The following is a 13,201-nucleotide window of genomic DNA, read 5'->3' as shown; positions in this document are numbered from 1 at the left end:
TATGTAACTTCCTTATTTGATTTTACTCAACTGCTCTCAATGCTTCATGCATGGGTTCGCAGAAAACTTATCCAGACGCATATTCGGCGGCTCAACTCTCTTACTGAGACAAAGCGAAACAGATAGTATGGTCAAAAGCGACCCAAGTATTTTTTTGGAAATTGGTATAGGATGTAAAAAAAGCGTCATGATTTTCACTACCATCGGCTTGGGTTCGCAAGAAAATAGATGTTTGACCTTCACTCTTAAATCTTTATAATTCTAGATTGATCCTTTATAATTCTTCATTGATTGATATTGCCGTAAATAAAGAGGAATGAAATTTGGCAACAACAAGGCCCCTTTAATCTGTGAACTCGTAAATTAACTGTCAAATCTACAATAGATTTTTGTATCATGACGGCTACTATCTCGACGCCCTTGGCATCTACGCCGGAACAAAATCCGTTTGAACCTCAGATTCTCACGTTTATCATGCCGATTTGGATCAAAATAGCATATCTCTACCCCGTTGCGGATGCAAAAATTGGCACTTAGTCACTGAAAATACCCTGAGGAAATCCCCAGCAGTAAAGACGAAAGTGTGGGAAGTCCAGCGATCTTCTTTTGGGAGCAGCCGCGTAATAAAAAAAATATGTTCACCAACAGCTTCGTCTCCGCTGCTAGAGACTTACTCAGAGCGATAGCATATTAGTTGCGCGTCAAATTCATACATCCTCAAGGGGGTGAAGGTAGGTGTAGGGCTATCTCTATGCTTCTTTTTTAACTTCTTGAAATAACATTTACGTACCACGCCTCAAACCACCTACATAGGCGTGTCGAGAAGTATTAGGACACCAGCCGTTAACAAAAAAGGAGAAAATAATAAATAAAAAGAAAAGGAAATGCGCTCACTGAATCCCACTTAACATTTACTTAATAAAGTCCTTCGCTATTCGGGGGAAAGACGACTTAATACACTTATCCGTTTGGCAAAATGTCTCTCTTCAATTATCGCCTCTGCCGGACCTAGAAAAATGGTGAGGTTCTAAAATGATGTTCTGGGTGTCGCTCTCAGAGATATCTATTCTTAATTGAGCAAACAATTTAAGCCAATCGTGAGGCCATAAATGGAAGCCAGAACGAAGTTATTGCATGTCCTCGATCTACGTTAAAATTGTTCTTATATTTCCTTACATCGAGAGCCTACTTCATCAAGAGAAAGTGAGCGTTCCACTCCTTCCCTCGATTCCTCCCCCACCTCAGCACATACAACATTGACGTGCAAAGAAATTACCCTGTGAAAGTCCCCAGCAGTGAAAATGAAGCTGACAGTATAATATTTTTTGTCTTCGACGCGGATTTCCGTAATAGAACAACCCTCGACAGGGGCGCAGCTAAGAATTAAGGCTGGGGGGGAGGGGTTTCAGGCGCAAATAATACTTAGGGGTGTGGGGTATTGCATTCCCTCCAGGGTAAGCGGGATTTGCGGGGGGCCCTCCTCCAGAAAAATTTTAAGATTAATGGTTCAAAATGGCGAGTTTTACGGCTTTCTAAGTGATATTAGATTAATCCTAACACTATTCTATAAGTAATCCTAATCCAATTAAGTAAAATGGATTAAACTTAAATATTTCTCTGAGCTCTGGGGTGGCAGGTTTATCCCCCAAACCCCCCCCCCCCCCCCCCCCCCGCTGCGCCACTGACCTTCGACATCATGGACTGCGAAAGTTTTCTAAGAAAAGCTGAACTGCGAGATTTACGGTTCCACGATGCGCGTCGAGCAGAGGTTTAATTCCCAAAAAATCCGCTCACTACACATTTTCGTCTAAGAGCCCCTCAAAACCGGTCCCGAAAATGAAATAAGGTTTTCCTTCCACCAATCATTTCGAGATATTTCTTGTCCTTCCCTCCAACAGCTTGTTTGAATGAACTCAACGACAAGGGAGATGAACTAAAGGTCGGCTTAAGAGGATACATAACTACCGCTAGACGAGTTTTTTTTCCTGATCTGACGGGCTATTACTCATAAACTTATGATCTCGTCTGGGAATTTTCATGGTGCATAAAGCGGACCGTGGTCAAAATTAGCCTATATTTCAAAATTGAAAGTTTTACCCTAGTATTTTATCATGTTTAACTTATATTACTTTACGGAAAGGGCAAATTGAATAAGGGCTTTTCGATATGGTAAGATCAATTTTCAAGGTGCTAAGGTAAGTTTAATGACGGTAGCATAGCAAGACAAAATACCATCGGTTAAAAGTGTTTCGCGTCCTCTCAATCCGTTATATTTTTCGCAAATGAGTAGTTACATTATTATCATTACACTTACCTTCTTTCCGGACGCGCCTCGTATTTCACGTCATGGGTGACATAGCTCCGCGCCTGATTAGATAGGGTCCCGAGATGTCCAGAGTGGTGTCGGTTCATAAGACGCGCCCGTCCGCTGCGCTCCTAAAACCAGTCCAAGAATCGCGAGGCCTGTGCATGTCGTGAAGAGCTGAGTGCTTACTGAACGAGAGCGCTCGAGCAAGAAGTTCATGGGATCACTATAGTGTCTTGATTTGAAAATGTCAAAGAGGACCACGCAGAAGAATTCACGCAGTAGTGGCTGCCCCACCAAATCGCTGGACGAGCTATAGTCCAAGTCTTATACTGTCCGACTTCACGGCGAAGAAGCTTTTGAACTCGAGAGATTGAATCACTCCCGCTTGTCCTTTTTTCCCTAACGTATTAAATCTTCAAAACTTATAAGAGAACTTACCGCCCTCCAAGGGAACTACGTAAGAGGAGGCCACAGTCTGTTCCGTTGAAACTTGAGTATTGTTGGCACTTTGGCTGCATTTCAATCAGATTTCAAAAATGTCCGAAACGCAGCGATGAGTGTACATCGATCCATTTATTCTCAATATTTGTAGTAGCGAGTTCGCACTCGCGAGGAACAACATAGAGAAATAATGAATTTAATATTTTCTGTCATCACGACTTCAAATTTAGTTCGACAACACTGTTGTCGCTAGTAATTATTTCTTCTTAGAACCTGGATCGCTGAGGCAGTCAACGACGAGACTGATGACTTTTTTAAACCTAATTAAATGAGCAGTGGTGGACAAAACATCTTGAGTTTGACTGGAGAATCCAATCCTATCCAGTAATATTCGCGCCGAGCGGTCGAATTTTGTCGTTTCTCGTGGCATTATTCGAAGACTATCTACTGCATTTCACTGAATCCCTAATACGAAGCTTTCTCCCCTGTAATTTTTATATATTTCAGATACAGATAAATTTGAAAAGGGTACTCTACCTACTCCATTTCAAAACGACAGCGCAACAAATAATGTTCAAGGAAAAAAGACAAAAAGATCCGTCGAGCGGGAGCGAAGTGCATGTCACCACAGAGCTAATTCAGGGTTGACGTTGAAATGCAATGTGAATATTACTTAAATTTTTCGTGTATGGGGGCACGTGCCCCTCAAAAAATGTACAAGATTTTTAATACAGTCCTGCTATCATTAGGTCCGTTTTGCGTGTACCTACTATGGAGCCTCAATCATTTGTGCATTGAGCCTAAGTCAAGAAGATAGATTTGTCGGCCAATGTTCATTCGCTAGTCGGCGCTCGAAAAAAACATCGCCCTAGTGGGATAGGGGCTCGTGCGGGGGTGGGGAATAGGGCTGTGAATGTCCTTTACGACTGCGAGTACGAACCATCCCTCACGATTCGGTGACATTCTATCCGTCGCAGGTTCTTTCTAAGATCCTTGCTAAGAAGCAAAAGCCGTTGTAAAGGGAGAGGATATTTCAGGATCACCTGTAAGGATTTAACCCAGAATATTATTTAATGTAATCAGACGCGTAATTCATTGCGCCATATATATATATATATATATCGCGCATATGCAACATCATTTTGTGGTGAAGAATAAAATATTTCAAATTTATGCTACAGCTGTGCGAATATCACAAATTTTAATTGATGAAAACGGTGGCTCATACCTATTATGAAGACCCAAAAACAGCGTGAGAATACATCACCATCTGGTTCTGAACTGTACTGAAAATTTTAAGTCGACAGAAAATCGGGGGGCACCCGTGTCTGACAGACATACGATCTTCTCATACTTGAGATCAAAAATAAGATGCGACAATTACTGCACGAAATATTATCTTATTTTTAATAAAAAAATATTATTATGAAATTTAATGCTTGGGTGATCCATAGTAAAAAAAAAACGAAAGTAATGATAACTATTTAAAAAGCTTGTCTGCCATTCAGCATTCCCCCCTTTATCTACCTAAAAGTACTATCCTAAATTGGAAAATGGTCTCTGACATACATCTTTGGAGTATTAACCAAAGATATTTCTAGATTATTCCGTAAAAATATTTTGCAGCCTGGAGAATAACTCTTTTTAAATTCTTCTATCGCCCATCAAGGTGCGGTGAATTTGAGCTTTGTTTGACTATTTTGCAATGCAACGCTGTTGATATCTTCTCTGCTCGCTAGGAATTATTTGCTATCGATTGCCATTTAGCATTTTTCTCTCCTTTTCATCAAGCCATCGCTTATTCTTTCCCACTCGGCAAGCGGTAGGCTTCAACACCAAGGGTGAAGGCTACACGGAAAGTTCGATCACATCTGGCTGCGGGAGTTTAATTTGACGGAATCTTCTCCAGACATCTTTGCCACACAGTAAGCAACATGTAGATAAGACTACCTTGTTCTCTATCTCTTTGGACACTTGAATTATTTTTCTCTGAGGGGAAATTATTTGGCAGGTAAAAAACTGGAAATGCCTGCCAGCCTCTCAATGCCTTATTTTGAAAAACATAATTCATTACGAAGCTTTATAAAAGATCAATTGCATAAAACTAGTATTTAAAACTGCTACTGATTTCCGCATACTATTTCTTTTTTCAAATGTTTCTGGTGACAAATGAGTAAATTCATCTTCTAAAAATTAAGAAAGGCACAAAAAAGTGCAAAATGAGTCATCAAATCAAAAGGCATTGGTAAAAACAGGTACGCAAACATTTGAAGAAAACTGCTTTGAGAATGTTATGATCCTTGAGAGGAATTCACACTCACATCTCCCAATTAACGTATTACCAGTTACATAGTCTTCTCTTCTGATTCTTCAAAGCCAATTTAAGGGTATTGTGACCAAATACCTGTTAAATAATTGGTGTCACAAATCAAAAGACTAAAAAAGATGAATTTGTGCTCACTAACAAAGAATGAATACGTGATATAATTGGTAGTATACCTGGACGTAAAAATGTAGACCTGGTTTCAAACCACAGTGAAGTTAAATGACTTAGAACAAGTTTAAAGTATACCGGGACTAGCCGCGGTGATAACTTTTACGGGAGTCACCCGCAATGCACAATCGTGCGAAAGATCCACAGAGAAAAAATCATTCACCTTGACCGGGATTCGAACCCGGATTCTCCGATTTCCGGTCGAGTGCTTTAGCCAGTTAAGCTACCGAGGCGTCATTCTTCCCTGTGGATATTTTTGGACACTACCGGACAAGATGTTGCTGGACTGCTGAGCATATGATGCCACAAGCAGTCCAAATCGTGCGCACAGCGCCACAGCCGGAGAGCAGGCCCGGACATAGAACACAAAGAGGTGTTCGCTCTAGACTAGTTTTAAGTATACTGGGACTAGCCGCAGTGATAACTTTTACGGGAGTCACCCACAATGCACAATCGTGCGAAAGAAATTTTTTCTCTGTAGATCTTTCGCATGACTTAGAGCAAACTCATTCTCTCATGTTTAGACCTACATACTAGTGTGTGGAATGTGTCCCATTGTTGATTTACATCCAACACTTATGACATTAATCAGGCACTCCTTGCGACATCATCCCCAGACAGTGAATGGCTTCTTCAGCACAAGCCTACCTCAAATGTAAACTTTTTATGCCCACATCATATTCAGTAAATCATCATTGAAATGCAAATTTAAAAGAATAATGGCATGGTGTCATGATTGACTAAAGACACAGGGAGACTGAGTTTGAATTCCCATTTAGTGAAATGATTATGTCACTGGCAACTTTTCTTTGGTGCTCATATATATATAAATGCCTTGCACTTCCACACCATTGGCACAAACCTGTTTATGCAGGGCTAAAATGTGTACCATTCATGAGTCACAAATCTAAGAATTAATTCGCTCCAACATAAGATTGTGAAGCCTATCAGAACATTTAAAATGAATAATAAGATACTTAGCACGGAAGGTAATTTGGTAACTATCTACATATTCTCCCATGTGGAAGGTTGCACTATGATAAAAGTATATTGTGAAGAATTAAATATGTATTATAAAATCAGTTCAGCGACACAACTCATTACTTCTATCATCAAGCTGTTCAACAGAATAAGAGTTTAACCTAAGCAATAATTTCAACAGACAACAATCCACTGTGAAGGTACTACTTGCACAATGGGATAAGACGTGAAAAAAATGTCATCTTAGTGAGCAGCCATAATGAAACAGATCAATACCGAAGGCTAAAAATTAACTGAAAAAAGGTTAACACAACAATTTGTTTCAGGGCTGAAATGAAACTAAAAAAATATTAATTTACTACGAAGCTCAGAAATAACATGAAAAGATTTGGTTAAAAAAAAACAATTATAAATACAAACTAAAAAACAAAATAAATATTTAACAGCATTTTAACTTTATTTGAATGTTCAAATTGATTTTACAAACTTAGATATAAATAAAATAAAACATGGCAACAAATAAATTTGACAACAAATTAATTTAGAAGTTTTAAAATCACGTGTATTGCCATTTTTCATGTGATAGTCATTGCGAGAAAAAGTTCATTAGTAGGTGGAATATTTTTCGCCAAAATGAACGAGTCAGCCTCTATCACATCTTTTGTCAAAAATGAAAACAGGCCATTATATACAACCAATCAACTTGCCAGAAAAATGCACAGCACACCTGCAGCTGCACACTTGTCCTCTTTTAAAAATGTTGCACTATTTCCTGGTACAACCAAATTAATTCACAGCGTTTATCATTTTCATTTAGTTTCCATGAATAGAAAAGCCAACTAAATATTGATATTTAGTAATACTTAAATAAAGATAAAAATTACTAGGCAACAGACTCAGCCAAATAATTACTTTTTGCATAGGAATACTGGATGTAAAAATATACATACATATTAAAAATCGAAATAGAAACAAGCGTTCATGGCATCAGTCAATGGTTTCCTCAAATATGATCGGGGATTATTTAGCAAAACTTTTCATCCAGAATTCACCACGTCCAAAATTAAGGGTGAATGCCTACCACTAAGGAACTCATTTGAACATTTCCATAATTGCTCATAAAAAAGCAATTTCATTTTAATTCTTCTTTGTTTCAAGGACCTTATCATGCATGAAATAAAAGAACAATATTTTTAGCAGACTTTTTGAAATACTTTAAACAAAACACAAAAATAAAGGATTTAAAAGAGGATTAAGATTGGGAGACCTAGTATTTGGCACAATCCATAATGCTGAATGTTACGGAAAGCAAGTTTTCTTTGAGGTAAGGCTGCCAACAAAGGAAGCATCTTCACATCATGATGCTGAACATATCGGATGGAGCCAAGTAACAACAAGAGAGGTATGACCACCCCACTTGTGTCTCACAACCACTCGGACATTTGTTATAGCAGTTAAGGAGGGAAGAAGAGAAAAAGTTCCACAGCAAGCCTCATTTGGTGCAGGAGGAGAATCTCAGCATCCTCTTCCCCACACATTTAGAACACAACAAGGCCTCTTCTTCCTCCCATTCAACAATTGTAAACAGGGTCTTAAACACCCAGCTGATCAGTTCCAATTGTATGTGTTGTAACCCCCTCCCATCCCAATGGGATTGTAACGGTTGTGAGTCTTGTCCTGTCGCATTGCCCCATAGCCCTGGGAGTATCCTCTAATTGGAATCGATGGTCCTCCGCCGTAACTCCCCCCACCACCGCCCACACCCAACCCACTCCCCCCCAACCCTCCTCCTCCACCGCTCACTGCTCGGGCACTCCCCACCGCCCCACGGCCGCCTCGACCTGCAACAATCATCAAGCAGCCATATCCAACAATCCTTCACTTAGCAGCGTGAAGGATTTGCATACCCTTTCTAACTTCTTATGAAGCTTGATGTGGGTGTGCTACACAAGAGGGTTTTGGTAACTTGTGCATTTTAAATTTTGCAGGAAAGTGATGTGCTCAAATCAACAATTATGGATGAAAAGGAAGGACTTCAAAATTATGCTGCATAATTATGTAGTCGACCACGGCTTTGACAAGTAATGCCATCATCAGGGATAAACAAGGGTGCGAGCATACAGTAATGCGCAAGAGCCAAATACACAAGTCCCTCAACGATTGATGAATAACCATGCCTTTGTACCTCTGCTTTTCCCTTATGATGACATTCCTTGTCAATGCCATGGTCACCACAATAAACCATGAGGAATCACTAAGTCCTTGCTTTTCATTCTGAATATGTAATTTGCAAATTTCACCCAAGCATGCTGCAGACAAAATTTTCCATTACATCAATAACTTTTCACTGTAAATACATATTAGCCAAGGGTGAATATCTGACCCTGATGCTTTTTGAAAAATAATGGTAGATTCAAAGATTTAAAAATTGACATTTACTTTTTAAAATAATGTCAGCAATTCATTAATATTCACCAATGGAAATGGAGGAATCTTGGGAGAACAATGATGAGTGACTGGTACTTATGGTGCGACCTAAATTTTAGCACAGTAATGATAGCACTACCCACAAAAATATCATGAGCTGAGACAGCTAAAGCAACAAAAATTATATCCAAATACTTAATGTTAAGAACACGCAAAAATTCAATTACGAAGAAAAAATTATCATTACAAAAAGGAATTCACATTTTTTAAAAAAAAGAAAACAATCAAATGACAACAACTTTTTAAAGAGGATAGGTGAAGTTTTCTTCTTCATAAAAAGACTGAATTCCAAGATATCTTTATTTGTGCTGAATTTCATGGAGAATAGAGATGTTAATCATTTTCACAATGCATATAATTACATAACAAACATCTTTACCTTCAGCTATAACGACAAAAGCTACAGATACTTCTAATAATGCCATTTGCTTCTACTGTTGGATATCCACACAGATGGTTTCCCTTCCAAAATATGTTTACTATTAAATATCACATTCATTTCAACATTTGCATAGCTCCACTCTATACCAATACAATGGCATATCTATTTCTTTTCTCATTCAAAGTTTAGTATTTCATAACACCACCAAAGAAGAATTACACATCAGTATACTCCAGTCATTGTCGTTAAAGATAGAGTCACGTGGTAATAAATTAGAAAAATTATTTTGGCATCTCAAATCAATGAAGCAAAAATCAGACGGACAAAACAAAAAAATGCACAAGTCCCTCAAAACCAAGAGCAATAAAAACCCATTCCACCAGCATATATGTTATTAGATATTCTTAATGAGCCTTTTACCATAAATCACATTAAATGTACTTACCTACCATTCACTACGTGCATTACAGTTTAAGATCATTGGTATCATAACTTGGATCCTAATACAACATAGTCCTCAAACCTACAGAGTTAACCTATAGAATGAGGGCAATAGGTAGCAGAAGACTCCATTTATTTTGTCATTATTAGAAAAGACCCATTTAATAACAGTAAGCAATTCATAACCCACACCATGAGTTGGCAGGGCCTTGAGACATATTGGCAGATCACAAAAAAGTGCTTTATAAAAAATTAGGAAAGTTAGAAAAGATGAGTATATTCTCAAGAGCGTCAACTTAAATTAAAACCTAGAAATTCTTTTTATGCACTTCACTGGAAGAAGACTGAATAAAATGAGCATCAAGTGATGAGTAAATATTCTTTTTGAAACAGCACTTGCATAAAAAAAAACTTCCAAGACTCCTAAGAGAAAAGCCAAATCACATAAAACCCCAAAAATCACAGATTAGTTATAAGCATACCTTTAGGGCATAGCAATGGTAAATATGATATGTTTGGTTGACTAATGAATATATGTATTGTGTATACCTCGCCTGTATTTCGAATATCCTATAGACAGTTGTGACTCAGAGAATGAGTCTTTCATTGATTTCTGAAGACCCATGTGTGCTACTTAACTGACTTTCAGTTTTCTAATGCCAGACATAACGAACACCATATATTTAAAATTGTATAAGACATTCTTACAATGAATTGAACTTTTTTCACCTTCAGTCTTCTCCTGATAATTATTGTAATCAACAATGTGATAAAGAGATGAAAACGGTTGGGAAAATGAAGACCATTTCGCCATCACAACATACATCCTATCGAGAAAATTTCCTTGCATGTCTTCATTTGACATGCACTGGATATCTGTGATGAATACTAAGAGCCATTTCTAAATATGATTTCATGGGCAATTACAGTGGCAGCTCTCTAACAAATAACATGCTGTACACATTAAATTTGGAGCAATTAGACTTATGAATTTACCTTCCCAATATTTAACCTTTCATCCCAAAACCAGAGGCTAAAACTTTAATGAATCCAAAAGTACGTTCCGTACTTAAATGACATATTATTGCAATCAGCCTTGCTGGTAGAAACAACTACTCCTGAAAAGCATGTCGTTAATTTATACAGGTGCTGGTTGAACAAGCTTTTATTGAATTCACAAGAACAAACTACCTATGAGACAAAAATGGTAGAAATTATATTTAAGACTATAATGAAAATAAAAACATTTAACAATGTCCTGAAGAGTAAACTGTGCATTTCACACAACCTCATTTGAATTTGTCAATGCAGATAATAAGTTAGCATTCTTTATCACAAAAACGATTTTCTCAGGTCACAATCAATCATTAATTACAAAAAAAATGAAAAAAAAAATAAGACAAAATGACTGATAGAGAGGTACGATGACATCATTAACGATTTCTTCTACAACATACCCCCATCAATATACATCACAGAATAATTCTAAAGCCCATAACTTGTATTCAGAGAGGAACAAGTTGATGGGCATCTACATTTGTTCTTCTTAAAGAAACTTCAACAATGAACGGTTTCCAAGACAATTCCTACAACTAACAAGAATTAAAATTTTGCAACAACTAGAATAAAAATCACAAACATTTTAAAATCAGTATTCCCAATATTAACTGCACCTAGTGACAATGTTCAATCGAAGCTTGTCTAATAATGTCATATCACTTTAAGAGAATGGTATTACCCACAGAGTAAACAGTTTTAATACTAATTTCATATCTACATATAGTTTCCTTTTTTTCTTGACAAGAATAATTTCAATGCTTGCTATGTCTATAGAAAAATATCTTGCTTTCATTAACAACAGAGGCTAATTTCACGTAAAGCTTTAACAATTCATCTCATAATTTTAATACTCATAGAGATAATTTAAAATCAATAGAGATATACATAAGTATTTACACTGTCAAAACCAGGAAAAAAATCTAAACCTCTTAAATTATCTTTTACAATAACAGACCTGAAAAAATGAAATCTCAAATGATAGCATTTCAGAAATTAATTGTTGTGAGAATTACCCCCAGAGATTTAACTGTTTAAACAGCCATAATACTATTTTGAATTTGTACATGTATCATAAAACATGATTGATCGTCAATCTTATAACATTAGCCTTTCATGAGCGGGCATCAATGCCCATGAAAGTATAAACGGTATCTCATGAACAAACAATGGAATTGCTAATTAAAACAAAAACTGCTTGCACATGCAAAAATTATGCAGTAAAAAATACTGAGCTGACATTTTTAGCCTTAAAAGACAAATTTAATTTGCCATTTTTCATAAACTCTGGAAATAAACAATACTTTACACTCTCATAGAATTTGCGGCTAGTTACAAACTCCCAATATTTACAGTAGTTCTAAACTCTTTAAATTATTAAATGCAACTTAGCCTTAACAACTTTTATAGGCAATTATTTACCAATAAACAACTGTACATAATCTTTCATTTCAAATTACCAATAGTCATTGGCTTCAAAATGATAATTTAATACATATGAATTAATCTGACTTCAAGTAATGAAATTTAAGTATCTCTTATGTACATCATCTATCCCTGTCGAATTATCAGAAAACTATCCCAGGATTTTATTTTGTAACCTGCACAAAATAACAGTCAACAGGGGAAAACAGATGTATGATTGTCAAACCATGATTGCCCCATGCAATCATAATAAAACCACCGGTTTTTCTATAGCTTTAGTCAGTTGATGCACCATTTAAAATTGTGAAAGCAGGCTCATGATCTAAGAAATAAGATATTACAAGGCGTTTCCCACGGTAACTGTTAACAAAAAAAACTCAAATATTTCCTTTGAACATGGCTGATGCGAAGTTCTGAAATTTTTCCGAAGCATAACTAAGCATACAAAAATATATAATTTTACAGTTTCATGCTAAGCAGAAGCACATAACTTCAGAAAATATAAATGGTTACATATTAAACGGCTCAACATTTATCACGGCCACCTAACATGAATGACTATATCATAATTTATGGCACCTTTAATTCCACGGGTGGGTTAAGTAATGTACATACTTACAATGCTATCTTAACAGACTGCATGTAAAGTAAAACAGGTCTTCTATCATGATGGACAAAAATCAGTTTTTCATCTTAAAACAAAAGCCATCACGAGATAACAATACTATTGCTTCAAAAGGTGGTCAATTTCATTTGAATTCGAGGTCAACAATTCAAAATATTACGAAAATAACGCAAGCCTGCTTTTTTTTACTTATAACATACATCTAAACACGACTTCTGTAACACTCATTAGAATCTTTGATATTTCAGGTCTTCTCATCATTTTTTCAACTTAGATTTCATAGTTATTTTGGCTACCACATATGCGGTTTTCCAAGCTAACAACAATTGTACATTGACTTTTCTACACAGTAATAAAGAATTTAAGATGAAGTACCACAGAGATGCATTGATATCTACAGCTCTAAAACCTAAGAAACTCAGTACCATGTTAGGGGAAGTAATGACGTATTTATATTATTTACCTAGAATGCACACAGAACAAAACATATTCACACAGATAACAATGCTCAGTTTAAAACTGATATGTTCTTTTCTTCCCATACAAACCATCTCCTCCTTT

The 13,201-nt window shown here is 36.6% G+C and overlaps 1 protein-coding gene across 4 annotated transcripts in view; it reads right to left on the bottom strand.

Annotated features, from left to right (window-relative positions):
• Positions 1-6,658: 6,658 nt before the first annotated feature.
• LOC124156359 (sex-lethal homolog) overlaps positions 6,659-13,201 on the bottom strand; it is a 36,540-nt gene continuing 29,997 nt past the window's right edge. For 3 of the 4 annotated variants that reach the window (XM_046530880.1, XM_046530881.1, XM_046530879.1), the window contains exon 6: positions 6,659-8,065. In XM_046530880.1, coding sequence (XP_046386836.1) covers positions 7,833-8,065 — 233 coding nt within the window. In that variant the 3' untranslated portion in view covers positions 6,659-7,832. Of the gene's footprint in view, positions 8,066-8,997; positions 13,198-13,201 lie in introns of those variants that run through there. The other variant, XM_046530882.1, reaches the window with a different exon arrangement.

This window comes from Ischnura elegans, chromosome 3, assembly GCF_921293095.1.
Source record: "Ischnura elegans chromosome 3, ioIscEleg1.1, whole genome shotgun sequence".
NCBI lineage: Eukaryota > Metazoa > Arthropoda > Insecta > Odonata > Coenagrionidae > Ischnura > Ischnura elegans.
This window is presented reverse-complemented; position numbering and strand designations above follow the sequence as displayed.